At 43.0% G+C, this 16,931-nt stretch overlaps 1 protein-coding gene across 3 annotated transcripts; it reads right to left on the bottom strand.

Annotated features, from left to right (window-relative positions):
* Positions 1-522: 522 nt before the first annotated feature.
* CDCA7 (cell division cycle associated 7) lies at positions 523-13,710 on the bottom strand. Of its 3 annotated transcripts, none has more exons than XM_070358540.1 (10): positions 13,589-13,710; positions 10,264-10,389; positions 9,608-9,844; positions 6,694-6,930; positions 6,322-6,399; positions 5,246-5,452; positions 4,553-4,690; positions 3,475-3,624; positions 2,948-3,084; positions 523-1,805 (listed from the first exon to the last, which is right to left on the bottom strand). In XM_070358540.1, the coding sequence occupies exons 1-10, from the start codon at positions 13,607-13,609 to the stop codon at positions 1,775-1,777; spliced, it is 1,362 nt and encodes a 453-aa protein (XP_070214641.1). In that variant the 5' UTR covers positions 13,610-13,710; the 3' UTR covers positions 523-1,774. The 3 variants fall into 3 exon arrangements, with proteins under 3 accessions (XP_070214641.1, XP_070214629.1, XP_070214639.1); XM_070358528.1 differs by lacking the exon at positions 9,608-9,844 and adding an exon at positions 12,796-12,891 and having other exon boundaries at positions 13,589-13,705; XM_070358538.1 differs by lacking the exon at positions 9,608-9,844.
* Between the last annotated feature and the right edge of the window lie 3,221 nt (positions 13,711-16,931).

The following is a 16,931-nucleotide window of genomic DNA, read 5'->3' as shown; positions in this document are numbered from 1 at the left end:
CCCTCTGGTCGGGGAACTAAGATCCCATATGCTGCTCGGCATGGCCCCCCAAATTTTTTTTAATTTTTAAATTAAAAAATAAAAGAATGGGATATGAGAACTTTTGAACCATACTTTTTCTGTCTTTTGATTCTCTCAGTCCTAGAACAGGCCTCAAGGTACAGGGAGTCTAAAATAAATATCCAGGTATTGTGAAATTGCTGTTGGTTCTTGTGTTGGCAAAGGGCCAAGGGAAAGAAAACATCATTGTAAAACTTCACGGGTCCCTACTTTCTATCTGTCGATGTAGCTATCTTAGCTGATTCTGATTCACAGCTATTAATCATATCTGATTCACAGCTATTAATCACATCACCAAATCAGGTCCTGTTCAAAAGAGCTAGCCCTTTGTCATCAGAAACTTAAGCCAAAAGGGGGGAGGTGGGTCTTGAAAAGGCAGAAATGGTCTTTTGTTTAAATAGGAAACATTAGGACTTGGTGCAGTAAGATTGAGTATCAAAGATTTTAAAAAAGTAGACAAGCTAAAACAAAACGTTTTATTATTAAAATAAAAAAACTTTGTATAAAAGCGTAACAGATCAAAAGCTCTATTTACATGTATTGATTCAAGGTCCAATTATGCACCAAACACTGAACCGAACCGGCAGAGCTACAGGCTGCAGATGCAAAGCAAAATGCACACACACACACTCTGAGTCTACCTCTACGAAAGGTTTGATTCATGCCGAAACAGGGCCAGGGAGAGACAACACACGACTCTGCCCAGAAACTAAACTGGCAGAGATGGTAAGTTCGCAAACTGGTGACAGTCACCCTTCTCCAAAAAAGGCACTTCTCAGTTATAAAAGTGCTTCAAACCTGAACATGAATCCTCTATGCCTGGCTTATAATTTCAAGAAAGCAAAAACTGCAAAGGATTGTAGCTGAGTTTATGTATCAATTTTCCATGCAAAATAACCAAGAATTTATTTGAAACACCTGATGTTATGAACTGACATAAACTTGGCAAACTCAATTATCCTGAGGTTTTATTCCATGAATTCAAAGATTGGCCTACTCCTGAAGCCTCCCCATCTCAATTTCCTAGGATGGCTTTTCTACAATGATTTCAAGCTTAGTACTGTCCTCGAACCTTCATATTGTGACTGTGTGGGCCAGATGCACATGGCAGAGGAAATACAAGCAAAATACATGAAATATTATCCTCAGAAGCCTCCACAGTCATATGCTCTACTTGCCAACAATCACCTAATTTTTCCACACGGTCTTACAACTTTTGTGCCATGATTCTGCTAAAAAGGTTGACAAACACTATATCAGACCCAGTGTTTACATGTGAGCAAGTTACAGGGATAGTCTCTGAAATTGGATAGAGGTAGTTAATACTACTACTGTGTTTCTAAGTGCTTGGTTTTATGCGTGGATTCCAGGGCTATTTTCAACGCCAATTAAATCCAACATGCTTTCATAAAACTTCATTCAAAAAGGATTCCCAAACTAAATGATGGAGGAGAATCACTGGAATATAAGGACGGCATGGGGCAAGGGGTGGGCAGAAAAGCAAAGGAGAAACTGCAGGAGGGCAGAGTACAGCTGGCACTACACTTCTGTGATGCCCAGACACACGTGCACATTTAATGGGAACAACTTGATTTGCCTCTAAGACAGACTGAGCCTCAGAATTCTTAACCCGGGTTTCAATCACATGACAAAACTGAAGACTTTAACAAGGAAGATTTGCGAAGTGGAAGGCAGGTAGCGGATCTTCCAATTATTATCCTTGCATTTCAAACTCCTGTTTTAGACTGAAAGAGAAGAGGGAACACGTCAGGATATGGTTTTTGGCCTAAGAATTCTCTTATGAAAACTCTAATTCCAAAAGACACACGCACTCCAATGCTCATAGAAGCACTATTTACAATAGCCAAGACATAGAAACAACCTAAGTGTCCATTGACAGATGAATGGATAAAGCAGATGTGGTGCATATATACAGTGAAATACTACTCAGTCATAAGAAAGAATGAATGAAATAATGCGATTTAAGAATGAATGAAATAATGCGATTTGGATGGACCAGTTGGACAGACCTAGAGATTACCATACTAAATTAGACAAAGACGAGTATCATATGATATCACTTATATGTGGAATCAAAAATATGACACAAATAAAAACTTATTTACAAAAAAGAAAGACTCACAGATCTAGAAAACAAACATGGTTACTAGAGGGGAAGGGAGTTGGGGGGAGGATAAATCAGAAGTTTGGGATTAGCAGTTACAAACTACTATATATAAAATAAATAACCAACAAGGTCCACTGTATAGCACAGGAAACTATAGTCAATGGTTTGTAACAAACTGTAATGGAAAAAATACAAAAAAGAATATATTAACATGTAACTGAATCACTTTGCTGGATACCTGAAACTAATACAACATTGTAAATTAACCATACTTCTATTTTTAAAAAGTTACAAATAATAATCTTCTGAGAGCCTAATTCACTCCTTTAAAAATGTTTCTGTTGAATTGTAACATGCATCTAAGTGCACAGCTTAAATTTTACAGGAGGGCCCACAGGGTCACCACCGCCCAGAGGAAGGTTTGCACTGCTCCCTGACACCCCACGTGCCTCTCCTGCTTTCCATGCGATTGCTATCCTGACCGCCACCTTCTCTTTAGGAAGGTAACAAAAATGAACAGGGGCAGGGTGTTTGGGAGAGAATGGACACACGTATATGTACGGCTTAGTCCCTTCACTGTTCACCTAACACAACCACAACATTGTTAATCAGCTATACCCCAATACAAAATAGAGTTCAAAGTTTGAGGAAAAAAAATACGAAAAGTGCTTAAAATAAGTTTCTCAGATAACTTGAAAAAAAAAAATGTAAAAAAAAAAATTAAGATTGGGGTGCAGAAGAGAGAAAAACCAGCCCTACCTTTTCAAGTAAGCATGCACGTTCCCAAAGCCATGGTACTTGGCTAAGTACACGAGCACCCCAGTCGCACATCGCCCATCTCGCTGCCGACAGAAGCTGCAGTTGCAGATCCCGCGACACGGTGGGCAGTGCCAGTTCTGAAGGAGAAGCGTGAAAAGGCACCATTAAGTCAAACCTTACCACCCCTTACTTATCTACTCCTGTTTAACCTCTAAGGTGGGTGTCATCAATTGCATTCAGATCTTTTTTATTACTATTAAAAAAACAAAAACATAATGTGGTTAATGGATCACATTCCCTTGGGAAATCCCACAGAAAAAGTCACACAACCATTACTAGTATGGGGACTACAGAACAGACTTCCCCTGAATGGCCAGGTCCCGAGCACTCCACAAGCGCTCACAATTATCCAGTACCTACACTATGAATTCATCTGCCTTTCAACACCAAGAGCTCAATCTCTTTCTGCCTCTATCAGCTCACAGCTGACCTTGGAGCCTAAAGGACGACCTCTTCAAGGCACTTACTGGGTCAAGCAGAGCATCCTTGACTTCTTCACCATAACGGTTTCGAAGGCAGGGACCACAGAATTGGCCTCGAACACCCCAGCACTCTGGGTTTCTGCAGTTTGTCTTGGTATCGATAGTTTTCTGGCGGCACTGATGACAAGTTGACCCCTGCAAATAAGAAGAAAAACAGAAACACTACTCTTTGTAGAGAAAATCTTAAAAGAATGTCATTCTCTGTGAATCCCCGGGCAGCCTGATGGTTAGGACTCTGTGCTTTTACTGCTGAGGACAAGCCACACAACCAAGAAAAAAAAGAAAGATAAATTTGACTACAAAAAATATTAAAATAAAAAAAAAAGAATGTCCTTTTTTGTGGGTAGTCTGATCTTTTCTCTTTGAATCCTACCTCACATCTATATACACACGTATACGCCAGGCCATGAAGAGTATTGAGCATGGTGATTCCATTCAACTGGCAGATGCAACAGTTAATGCTATCAAAACTATCTCAAGAAAAGATATGCAAAAGAAAGCTTGCCCAAATCTTGTTTGTCTTTAGCACACCACCATATCCTCGGCAGAGAAGGCAACGGCACCCCACTCCAGTACTCTTGCCTGGTGAATCCCATGGTAGGCTGCAGTCCATGGGGTCGCTAGGAGTCCGACACGACTGAACAACTTCACTTTCACTTTTCACTTTCATGCACTGGAGAAGGAAATGACAACCTCCAGTATTCTTGCCTGGGGGATCCCAGGGACGGAGGAGCCTGGTGGGCTGCCGTCTATGGGGGTCGCACAGAGTCAGACATGACTGAAGCGACTTAGCAGCAGCAGCATATTCTCAGCACCTATCTATGTAGGCACACATTAACAGCTACTTATGTTGAATGAAATGAATTTCTAAATTGAGAAAAGACTTAATGCTACTGAAGATTTACCTAAGCAACTACTACTACTGCAACTAACCAGGCTAAATCCCAAGGATGCTACAAAATTCTCTTATCTTACATGAGAAAAATACCCAGGCACACATCCCATGCACTAAAATGTCTCTCACAGACGGGGACATCTACAGACATTATTTAGAGGCTCTGACCAATGAACGGTTATAGATCTTCTCTCGGGAGTTGTTGCAGATGTTCTCCAACTCTTCCTCCGTGATTTCGTCCACCGGGCGAACAACATGGGGAAGGGTCATGGGTCCGGGGCGACGACTTCGGGGCATGTCATCTTCCTGCATAACGAGAATCAAGGAACAGCGTCCTTCCTGGCTCGCTTTCCCAGCTCTGCCTCTTAGATCCTCGCTTTGTCACTCCTTCACAGAGAACTCAACCTGGAAATCAGTCTTGGAACTTATGGAGAAAGGGGATTTACTAAGGATCACAGAACAACATCACTGAAAAATAATTAAGAGAAGCCCAAGAAAACTTTTTAATTCTCTTGCCTGCTACCAACAGCCATCAAAACAAGCTGATGTGACCTTAACCATTGTGGACGGTTTGAGAAGGCCATTTAATACAGACCCTTGGGGACTCCCCTGGTGGTCCAGTGGCTGGGACTCCACATTCCCAATGCAGGGGGCCCAGGTTCAGTCCCTGGTCAGGGAACTAGGTCCCACATGCTGCACCTCAGAGCTTGCCTGCCACAGTCAAATTAATTAATTTTTTAAGTTAAAAATATACATGGATCGTTGGTGTTGAAATTGTATGTGCTCCCATCCTGTGTCCATAATCCCTGGACCCACAGAAGATGGCAAACAGAGGAGCAGACACAGAAGCAGAGAACTCACATTCATGTAGCCGACCATGGACTTCCTCTTCCTCACCAACATGTACTTGTCTTCCTCTTCCTCCTCCTCCTCCTCCTCCTCTGTGGGCAGGGCGCTGAGTGACCCAAGGACCCGGGATCTAGACCTTGTGAGTGGACGAGCTCTCCGCTCAGGGTTTCTCCTGCAGGCAACACCTGGAAATGTGCGCCTCCTGGGGGTCTTTGGACGCTGAAAACACAGAGGATGGACCCACTTACTCCAAAATGACAAGTGGCAGCTTCTTCTGAGGCAGGTTTTCCCATAAGTAAAAGGAATGCTCCACTTGCCATTTCCCTTCGTCCTTTCTGTAATGCATGGGAAATGAGCCCAGAAATAATACAGCCATTGAAATTCAGCTTCTGTAACACCAAGCCCAGTTTCTCTCAAACTCAGGGATGACCTATTTATTCTTGACTTGATAAAGATGTAAGAAAAAAATCTTGTTTTCTTAAAAAAAAAAAACAACCTTTTCTACAATATCTCTTAAGTAGCACAAGCTTAGCTCCTCAGAATACAATCATATATATTAGGCCATGACTTGGTTAAGAAATTGTTTTTTCTTTTTTTCTCATTCTCAGATTTTAAAAAGATAGATTACCGTGCCAGGTAGAAATGTTCCAAGGGCTGGAGTTACAGAAAAAACAACTTGCAATTTTTCTTCCCTATCTCTGAGGGGCTTAGTTTATTTGGGTGGGAGGGAGAGAAATAACCAATCAAAAGGCATTTGAGGAACTACTCTGACAATTCAGTGCTTAAGACTCCATGTTTCCACTGCAGAAGTGTGGGTTCAATCCCTCGTGGGAGAACTAGGATCTCACATGATACGCAGTGTGGCCAAAAAAAAAAGGGGGTGATTTGAGCCCTGCAGGTGCTTGGCATGGGGTAGAGGGCCCACACCTGGCCTGGGGTGCAAGGAAGAGATCCCAGAGATCTTTTAGAAGACTTCCTCTATCACCTCTGTCTACAAGATCACACAAAATAACAAAATCAGACTTTAAACTATCACAACACCTCAGACTACCCCAAACACCATTCCACAAACAAATATTTGTACTTACTGAACTGGGGCCCGGCAGGGAACGCCTTCCAGGGAAGGAGCCAGGGAAGCTTTCTAATTCTGACATGAGTTTTGCAAGCTAGAAAAGGAGGAAATTAAACAGAAATTATTGGTTTACAGTAACTGCTGTAAACAAGCAAATTCTAGAAATCACAACAGCACAACTCAGAGTTTGTTTCTCCTGTACATTTCCCAAAACTTTCACAGATTGAAAGAAAAGTTAGAAAAGGGAAAGAAATACATGTTAAATCATACGCGATGACGTTTTCAGAGCTACGTGGAAAATAGTTCTTAGGACACATAAGCAACAAGTGGCTTAGAGAAATGCTGGGAAGGGTCATCAGTTCTGACACCTTCAAAGTCAGATACCTACCATTGCTTTGTTTTGCTTTATATTTAAAGCCCTTTTCTCCAAGAAATTCATGCCACTTTCATCTTCCGAGTCAGAATTGGAATCGGTCACAGAATTCTCTGGGGGTTCAGGAGGCACTGTCCTTTTGTTGGCTGCTCCCCTGGTGCTTCGAGGGGGAAACTTCATGGCCACGCGGAGAGGTCCAGACCGCGTGCATTGACTGCGGGTCCGACAGCCCTCCCGGTTGGCCTGCAGCCTCTGGTCAATGAGAACAAGCGAGGCGTTAATGACTTGCTGACTGTCACAGAGTCTGAAAGAGTGTGACTACACAATGCCTTTGGAACAAAAGACACTTGCAAACACATTTGCATTGAACACTTTAATTGTCAAGTTTAACTGACGGCTCTGAGTAACAAAATCAGGAATTACTAATAAACGCAACAACCTGAGGGCCAATTAACTAGGAGCTTTCCTGGGACACACTGTACTACGCCACAGTCACAGCCTCTAGGACAGTGGTTCTGAGTCATTTTTTAAACTGTGAAAAATCCCAGCTTCTTTTTCCACTTCTTTAAAAAATAGAATCTCTATGTATTTTAAAAGAATTTCCCTAGAGACAAATATATGTTCTCTCATGATGTCCATACTTATGGTAGTATTAAACTATATTAAAGATGTCTCAATGCTCTACTTTTTTAAAAACTGTAGCAAAATATACATAAAATTTACCCCTTTAACCATTTGTTTTAATTTTTATTGGAGTATAGTTAATTTACAATGTTGTTACTCTTCAACCATTCTTAAGTGTACAGTTGAGTGACATTAAATACACTCCGTGTTTTGCAACTATCACCACCATCCATCTCCAGAAATTTTTTAAAACTCTATATTCATTAAACAATTACTCCCCATTCATCTCCCCCAGAACTCCTGGCAAGCATCTTTCTACTTTCTGTCTCTATGAATCTGACTACCCCTCTTGAAATCTCAAGGACAGAAGAGCCTGGCAGGCTACAGGCCATGGGGTCCCAAGAGTCAGACATAACTTAGCAACTAAACATTAACAACTCTCTAATACATTTTGTGTAAGCATAAAATTTTTTAAATTTCAGATTCCAAAAGTAATGTTTGCATCATTTAAAATGTATTAAAGTTGGCCACCGGGGCAAATCAGAATCATGAGATATCACTTCCCACCTACTAGCAGAGCCAAATAAACAAGTATGGCAAGGATGTGGAAAAACCAGAATCTGCAAACACTGGGAGAAGTGTAAAATGGAGCAGCCACTTTGGAACAGTCTGGCAGTTCCTCAAAAGGTTAAACATAGAGACTGTATGACTCAACAATTCTACTCTTAGGTATGTACTCAGGTGTGCATATCCACACAAATATTGCACATGAACGTTCACAGCAGCATCATTCATAATAGCCAAAAGGTGCCAATAACTCAAACATCCATCAACTGATGAATGGATACATAAAAGGTGATAGGGTCTGAATATTTACAGCTGAGTATTATTCAGCAATAAAAAGATACAAAGTAATGGCACATGAAAGAACCTCAAGAACATCATGCTAAGTGAAAGAAGCCAGTCACAAAAGACCACGTATTGTTTGGTTCCATTTATATGAAATGCCTAGAACAGGCAAACCTAGGAGAGAAAATAGATTGGTGGTTGCCAGGAACTGAGGGTGCTGGGAAAGGATGCAAAGTGACTGCTGATGGGAACAGGGTTTCTTTTGGGGGTGATGAAAACATTCTGAAATTGACTGTGGTGATTATTGAAAACAAACTAACAAAAAAGAGAGAAGTAAAAAATACCACCCATAAAATCCCAAAATGGAAGACCCGTTTTTTAACATTTCAACAACCTCATTGCTTTTTATAACCTTTATGTTATTTTTAGTGTGCAGACTGAGAGAACATAAAATGACAAAAAAACTTTCACAAATCCTTAAGCCTTTTAATCGATTGGCATTTTCTCAGTCGCAACAAACAGCATCTACAAAGAACTGAAACACTGCCCAGAAATGATTCAGGCTGTAGACAATGTTTGAGTCATACCCAGATTCACAGAGCAGTGCTGCCAATAACTCCAATACGCACTGATTCAGATCAACATCACCTCTTAAGAGAAAATATTACATTATCATGAAGTTAGGTCATGATAAAATACTCCCTGGCCAAATGTTCTCACTTATGTCAGCGCCGTGCAACTGTGGTCCCAGGCAGTGGACCCGTGTCAGACCACAATGAGCTGAAGAGCATGCACCCGAAACATATTTCCTTTATCGAGAAAGTGTTGCTAAGAGGAAAACATGTGCAGAAGTAAACAGCATGCTCAGATAAGAGTGGGACTGAGGCGCATCCCTGGCAGCAGCATCCTGAGCAGGACAATAGAGGTTAAAGGTAAGACAGCAGGCGTAAGAAAAGCCAACAAAAGAGCAACAGCGGAAGCAAGCAGGGCCCTAATTGTCATTACCTGCACTCAAGCTCCTGCATGCGAGTTATCACAGGCTTTCCAGATGCAGGTATAGATCCACTATGGGAATCAACTTTTACTGAAGTCTCTATGTCAGGCCCTGGGCTGGGCACTTAAATGTGACTGGAGCTCATCTTGAGGACATATCTGCTTCCTCTGATTGGGCTTGATTTCTGTGGCCACAGAAATCTGCACGCTGGCCAATTGTTTCTTACAAGTTTCTAAGATTTTCAGAGACTACAAAAATCCTCAAGCCTTACTATTAGAACTACATTAGCAGAAAACTGCTTTAAGACATGAAGAAAATACTCTTAAAACTTTTCTTAAAAGATCAACGAAACCTTCTGGCATGACTAAAATGAAAATCATATGGAAAAAAGATTTTTAAGCAAGTATGTCATGCCTCTAAATGTATCTTATTGCCTGATATTGGTGAAATTCTCAAACTCACCATTCCATCCTGTATCTCACTCTCTGAGAAACCGCAAAACGATTCATCATCAGAGTCGGCATGAAAAATACTGGCCAGTTCGTTAGTGACATCTGGCCTTGGTTTCTGTAAAAATCCACAATGGTCTAACACATCTTGCACCTCACTTTCTGAAAAGCCGCAGAAAGATTCATTATCAGAGTCCTCATAAAAAACATTTGCCAGTTCTTCACTGATATCTGACCTGAATTTAGGTTTCTGTAAAATAAATAAATAAATGTGGTTGTGCATTTTTTTTTTCTTTTTGAAGAACCAATTTTCCGTAAACCGTGCAGAGAGCAAATCACATTTACAAGTGCACTACAAGAGAATAGCTTTTGTTACAAAGAAAAATGGTTCAGAGGTTTACAAATGATTTCTGAGTTGTTATGGCAAATCATCAGGCATGTTAGGTTAGGCGACATTTCAAAAGGATAGAATAAGTAGCTAATCTACCTCCAACAATTACTACCTAGAACCACAGCAAAAAGTGAAATGAAATTACAGTGCATACTGTATTTTCGTAACAGCTGTATAGAAATGTAGGCAAAAAGCAAGCAGTTTTAATCACGCACAAAGCATTTGGGGCATTTTGAGCACTGCAGACTCCATTCTGTTTATTCTCAGGCAGCACTTACTGTGTTTGCAAAATTATCAGAAGCAAAGCTGTCACAACTGTCATCAGAGGATGACGGGGTTTCCATGGAAATCAACTTCACATATCTGAATTTCTTGAAGTTCTTCTTTGCTCTGCAATCCTTTTGCTGCAAACGGAAATGGCCATACTATTAAATGGGATGCTTGCTGCAGAATCTAAAGAAAGGTATCATTTTTGAGTTGAGTAGGTTCAAACAGCGCAGAGGAGGTATGTCCATTTCTTATACCCTACAAAGAAAAAGGAGGCTTTGCAATTGCTACAAAATTTTCCAAAATCAGGTAAAATCCTAAAAAGAGATCCCTTTGAGGGAACATTGGTATCAATTTATTCAAATACCTGTGGAATTACCCTTTAACCCACCTTAAAAACTCCCAAACTCTTAACATTATACTGAGCTCCCAAGGCATTAAATGCTAAACTGCTAAAATCTGCCCTTAAAAAAAAAAAAGAAAGAAATTAGACTGTACTTCAAAAATACAAAATGGTAGAGTGATTTCTTTCCCTCAGCCAAAATCAAGCTAATGAGGTCTTTCTAAGTAAGCTTTGGGCTCTGTACTGTGATGCTAATTTCTCAAACCTCGAACACTGGGCAGCACCTCTACTTCAAGAGGGCAGGCTTTCAAACAGGCCTTGTGCCAATCAGGAGGGGAACAGTGATTTCTGCACAAGTCTTTACAAATCAAATATATCAACCCAGTGAACAAATGTACAAGAACCAAGTTAAAGGTCAAACAGTCCTCCAAACCCAGGTAGAATGCCCAATTCCACTTCAGGGCTCTATTAGGCTGGCCACTCAGCTCTTTCTGTAGTTCCATTGCTACACAAGTCTTGAGTTTTTATAAGCCCTTTTATTAGACACATATGACCTATGGATATGAAAATGCTTCTTTCCTTCATAAACAATGAATTGCCTGGCACCAATCATCAGAATATGCAACTGACATCTACTTCATGTAAAAAAGATAGTAGTTTCTACCATTTCTTCATATTTCATAAGAGATTTCCTAAATGTTGTGCAGTCGCTAAGTCGTGTCCAACTCTTTGCAACCCCATCAAATGCAGCACTCCAGGCTTCCCTGTTCTTCACTACCTCCCAGAGTTTTGCTCAAACTCATCATGTCCATTGAGTCAGTGATGTAATCTGTCTCATCCTCTACCGCGCCCTTCTCCTCCTCTAGCCTGGAATCTTTCCCACAATCAGTCTTTTCCAGTGAGTTGGCTCTGCACCAGGTGGCCAAAGTACTGGAGCTTCACTATCAGTCTTTCCAATGAATATTCATTACTGTTGTATTACTTCCTATATTTTTAATATCTGAAATATGGCCATGGAGTAACATTAGTGACTCCATACACTGAAAAGTTTAAGAAGGCAAGTTCTGCTACGGGTCCCACAAAATAATGCCAAGACGTGAGGTGTAGGGGGAATATCTTTCTGATCTTTCTACACCTAACGTTACACATTTCTCTTGCAAATAAAATTATTTTCATGATGGTGGAACCCAACCACCCAGTCAGTGCTTCTCAACAGACTCCATTCAATCATCTTAGGAAGTTTTAGTCTTGTCCTTTTAAAAATCATGAAAATGTGGTAATAGGTAGAGGTACTACCTATTAACGGAGGTCTCAGAAACTCCCTATTTTCCAGATGAACAAATTAAAGGTACCAGGTATGTGAAATAAGATTGCCCAAGATCACAGGGCTGGAAGGAATCCGCAGTCTCCTAAAACAGCTGTGCTCCTCACACTGCTGCAGGAATTATCACCATTTCTGGTGGAGCTGCGGGTGGGGGTTCAATCCCTGGGGCAAAAAGATCCCCTAGAGGAGGGCGTGGCAACCCACTCCAGTATTCTTGCCTGGAGAATCCATGGACAGAGGAGCCTGGTGGGCTACAGTCCATAGGGTCGCAAAGAGACGGACAGGACTGAAGCGACTTAGCAGGCACGCCCGCCAGCAATCATCAATCTACCTGCCTGCAGTCAGAGGCACAAGACCGCCTCAAGGGAAGTATTCTATTGGAAGCTCTCAGGGAAATACTTGCTGGGCGTTAACAAGTCAGCGCATGCGAAGTTAGTTAACAGGCAAATGTATGCTTGGAGAATAAGACAGAAAGAAGCAATACAAATGGTCATGGATTTTCCTGGCAGGTAGGTAATAACAAATGCCATTCAACAGATTTTTTTTTTTTTTTTTGTGCCAGGCACTAAGCAATTCCTTGCAACAAAGGTGGAAACTGAGGCGTAGAGTGGTGAAACAGATTATTCAAGTCCCATGATGGCTCAAATTTGAACCCAGGGATGTCAGATTCCAGGTCCTGCTACATGTGGTTTTCTTCATCCTGAAAGCCAATGCCAAGGTCCATTCGGGAAGAGGTATCTCTGAAACTACGCCCCCAACACGCCCTCTCCAACCCACTCCCGGAGTACCCCAGCCCCTCACGTGGGCCCCTTACCCCTGCTATTTATTTTAAGCTTGTCATTTTCTTCCTCTTCACCCAACCCCCCACCCTCTAACCTCTCCTGGGGCAGACCCTCCGTTCCGGTTTCCGTTAGCGTAAACAGTAACGTTCCATGTTCCATTCAGGGCTCCGTCCTGTTGCTGCAAGAAAGGCTGGGGGTGGGGAAGGGAATGGGAAACGAGCAAATGGTCGGCAAACCGATAAGACCACCATTGCACTAATCACCTCCTGTGACCGTAAGTGCCCCCTCAAGTGTGCGCAACCCAAGTTTAAAGAGAGCGGTTTTCAAGACCTTTAAACTCCCAACCCATCAACTCTCAGCAGTTAGATGCGCCTGCCAGCACGGCCAAGAGGAAAATAAGCAGGAAGCTAGCGCAAGGGTCCCAAGTGCGCCCGGGAGAATGCGTTACTAGACATTCATCCTCCCCGGGCTGTGCCTGGGAAAGGTCCGGGAGGCTGCAGGGCAGCACCCTACTCCACGTCCCGCTCCCCTCCGCGCCCCGCGGGCAGAGTTCGGACCAGCAGACACAATGGGGGACCGGTCCGCCCCTGCTGCCCGCAGCACACGTGTGCCTCGGACGCACGTGGCCTTGAGCTCCTCCAGGCTGCCAAGCATCCTGCAAACCTCACAACTCTCTGACCGCCCGCGCGCCGGGTGTCACGCCCGCTGGACACAGTCCCTAGTCTCTAAAATACCCCCAAGTGCACAAAATCTGGGGCTTGCCTAAACGGGTGCCGCCCAGGACTGCCACCCGTTGATAAGGGCACTCCGCCGGCGCAGTTGGAGGGGGTCAGCCCGCCCCCAGCACCCACCGCGCCCATCCCTCGCCTTAGCCCGTCCAGCCTCACCCGCGCGCGGCGAGCGTCCATGCTGGCGGCCGGCGCTGGAGCGGGGAGAGCTGAGCAACCGCGCGCGCCGCCGTCCCACAGCGCAGGAGCCGGAGCCCTAGCCGCGCGGGCCGGCGGGCGGGGTGTGCAGAGCTGGGGCCGGAGGGGCGGGGCGCGGCCGACTTTCCCGCGTTGCAGCGCAGGTCCTGCCAGCTTTGGTAACGGCCCACCCGCGCAAGACCCACTCGGCCCCGAGAAAAAAGCAGCCCTTCCAGATACGCTAAAGTCCAGTAATAGTCTTGCAGTCCCCTAAGATCCGCCTTGGAAAAGTACTGCCTTGGAAGCTCCGGGACCTCTCTCTTTACATAGCTGCAGGGTCCCTAGAGAATGGCGCGAAAATGGGTCGTATTGCCCCGGGGATAGCAGCCTAATTTGCATGAATTCTGGGGCTGGGAGGGGAAAGCGGGAGACAGTGGGTAATGGAGAGCGGTGCCAGCCTCCGCGCTTAGCACTTTCCCTGAGGCGTGCGGTTTACCTTATTTAAAATAAAAATCAAAGACTGGAGCATGAACTCCCAACAGCCCAGGCACTGTCCCGCGATATAGCTAGCACCTCTTATCTGGTAACCATAACATTATCTAATGTAATAAAATGAGCTAAATCCCTTATCGTTCTTTCCAGAAAGCTCGGGAAGTTCTTTTACATAAGACTTGTGATTTTTAAATAAGAAAGGTCTGATGTTAGTTAAGACTTAACTATGGGATAATAAAATCTAGAGATTATAGAAGAATAGAAGCTAAAGACTGTAATAATGTGATTTGGGGCTCCTTTTTTCTGTCAAAATTTGTAATCACTTAAGTCAGAAAGAACGTGAGATTTTTCATTGCCCCTTGAATCGAACCTGACATTACGACGAGATCAAGTGTGAAGCTTTAAAACAAATGTTTGTAGAGAGTAGGAAAAAAAGTTGCTTTTAGAAGAAAAAGTTAAATAAATTGGATTGCTTTAAAAGACGCTAATTATAATCTTACATTTTAAAACAAATGCTTGAAATGAAACATCAGTTTTCTCCTTCCCACTTCTCTTGGGAATACTTCTTTGCAGGAAGAGAATGCCTGAACATACTGCTTCCTCTCTGGGTGTACTGAAGACAAAAACTTGTGAACAAGCGACGCAAGAGAATGTGGATTGGAAAAATTGGAGGGGACTTGGTCGGAGTCTTCCAGCCTTTCTAATACCCGCCGGCTCCATGGTCACTCTGCCACAGTGCCAGGGACAAAGAACTCCCCGTCTGGAAGGTAGGCGCCAAGAGAGGTTGTTGGTCTGTCCTTCGAAATTCCTTGGCAGTAGTGGGCCCTCAATAAATATTTGTTGAGTAAATAAATGACTGCATGAATGATGAATGAACTAAAATTGTCCTTAGTGCTGTGTCCTTGGAAATGCAATCTGTGCCACTAAAATCAAACATATGAGAATTTGAAATTGCTAAACTAAGGAAGGGAAAGATTAAGTCACTTTGCCTACTGGTTCTGATAAGGAGGGCTTTCCTTGTGGCTTGGTTGGTAAAGAATCCGCTTAGTCCTCTGGGGGCACTCTAATATAGTTTATGTTATTTTTTTAGGTTAAGATCACTGGGCTATTCTTTTTAGTAATAGGAAAATGCAAATTAAAACAGATAGTTTCACTCAGACTGGCAAAAAAATTTAAAGCCTGTTAAGACCATGTAAGGATATGAGGAAATCCCTGCAAGGATGTTATTAGAGTAAATGTTTCACTTTGGAGAGCAATTCAGGAATGTTCAGCAAAACCACTTACAGGTATATACTCTAAAACAAAGTTTTTCACACTGTGAGTTAGAACCCATTGGCAAATTTTGAAATCAATTTAGTGGGTTGCAACTAGCATATTTTCTTTCTTTCTGAAATAGAATTTTAAAAATAAGAGTAGTGTGTTGTTTCCTGAAACTCTTGCGCCTGTCTGTGTGTATGCTGTATAAAATGTGTACTTCTTACTGTGCTTCACCATCAAAAAGTTTCCAAGACACTGTCCAGGAGAAGGTGCATTGAGGCTTGTACTGGTGCTCTCTTGTTTGTTCAGCTGAGGCTTGCCAACATCTGTAACACTAGGCACTATTCTGAGAACTAGGACATAAAGCCCAGGGAGTTTACATTCTAGTGGAGGAGCAGAAGTAAGAGTAAGATAATTCCAGATGTGATCACTTCTGAGAAGAAGCTGTTAGTTGCTTAGTGGTGCCCGACTCTTTGTGACCTCATGGACTATAGCCCACCAGGTTCCTCTGTCCATGGAATTCTCCAGGCAAACATACTGGAGTGGGTTGCCATTTCCTCCTCCAGGGGAATCTTCCCAACCCAGGGATCGAACCCAAGTCTTCTGCATTGCTGGCAGATTCATTACTGTCTGAGCCATCAGGGAAGCAAAAAGCAGAATAAAGGGATAGGAAATAAAAGAGGTACCAATTCAGATAATAGAAACAGGAAAGGAGGTGTTATCTGATCAAAAACCCAAATAAAGACAAGGGAGGGGAACTTCAGTGGCTGAGACTCCACGCTTGCAAAGCAGAGGACCCGGATCCGATCCCTGGTCAGGGAACTAGATCACACAAACCACAACTAAAGATCCCATATGCCACAACTTAGACTTGGTGCAGCCAAATAAACAAATACATTAAAAAAAAAAATAGGAATCCATAGGAAGATGAAGGAAGTGCTGGCATAAGACAGAGTGAACAGCTAGTTAAAAGGCTCTAAGGCAGTGAATAGAAGCTTAGTAGCAGACCATATGGAGAAGGCAATGACACCCAGCTCTTGCCTGGAAAATCCCATGGATGGAGGAGCCTGGTGGGCTGCAGTCCATGGGGTCGCTAAGAGTCAGACACAACTGAGCAACTTCACTTTCACTTTTCACTTTCATGCATTGAAGAAGGAAATGGCAACCCGCTCCAGTGTTCTTGTCTGGAGAATCCCAGGGACGGGGGAGCCTGATGGGCTACCGTCTATGGGGTTGCACAGATTCGGACACGACTGAAGCGACTTAGCAGCAGCAGCAGCAGCAGACCATACTGGACTACAGAAAGCTAGAGAAAGAGAGAGCATGGGAGAGATCACATGGAGGCTCCCTGGCCATGGAAGAAGCTTGAACTTTATATCAGGTATGAGAGGAAGGATTCTGATGAAGAAAAGACCCAATCAGACTCCATGAGCTGCATGAACTATAAACTAAATGGGGATGGGGGAGCAAGAATGAGACACTTAGGAGCCCCTAAAGGAGAAAATGATGTTTTGGACTAGGGTGATTCTGGGATGAGGGAGAAGTGGTCAGATTTTAAGATACATCATTTTGAAGG

This window comes from Bos mutus, chromosome 2 (genome assembly GCF_027580195.1).
Source record: "Bos mutus isolate GX-2022 chromosome 2, NWIPB_WYAK_1.1, whole genome shotgun sequence".
NCBI lineage: Eukaryota > Metazoa > Chordata > Mammalia > Artiodactyla > Bovidae > Bos > Bos mutus.
This window is presented reverse-complemented; position numbering and strand designations above follow the sequence as displayed.

Coding starts and splice junctions, on each gene's coding strand:
- CDCA7 (XM_070358540.1), bottom strand. CDS start 13,609: ATGGACGCTCGCCGCGCGCGG. Junction 9,845..10,263: donor CTGATAATTTTGCAAACACA/GTAAGTGCTGCC, acceptor TTTATTTTACAG/AAACCTAAATTCAGGTCAGA. Junction 6,931..9,607: donor GTGAGATACAGGATGGAATG/GTGAGTTTGAGA, acceptor CTCATTGACCAG/AGGCTGCAGGCCAACCGGGA.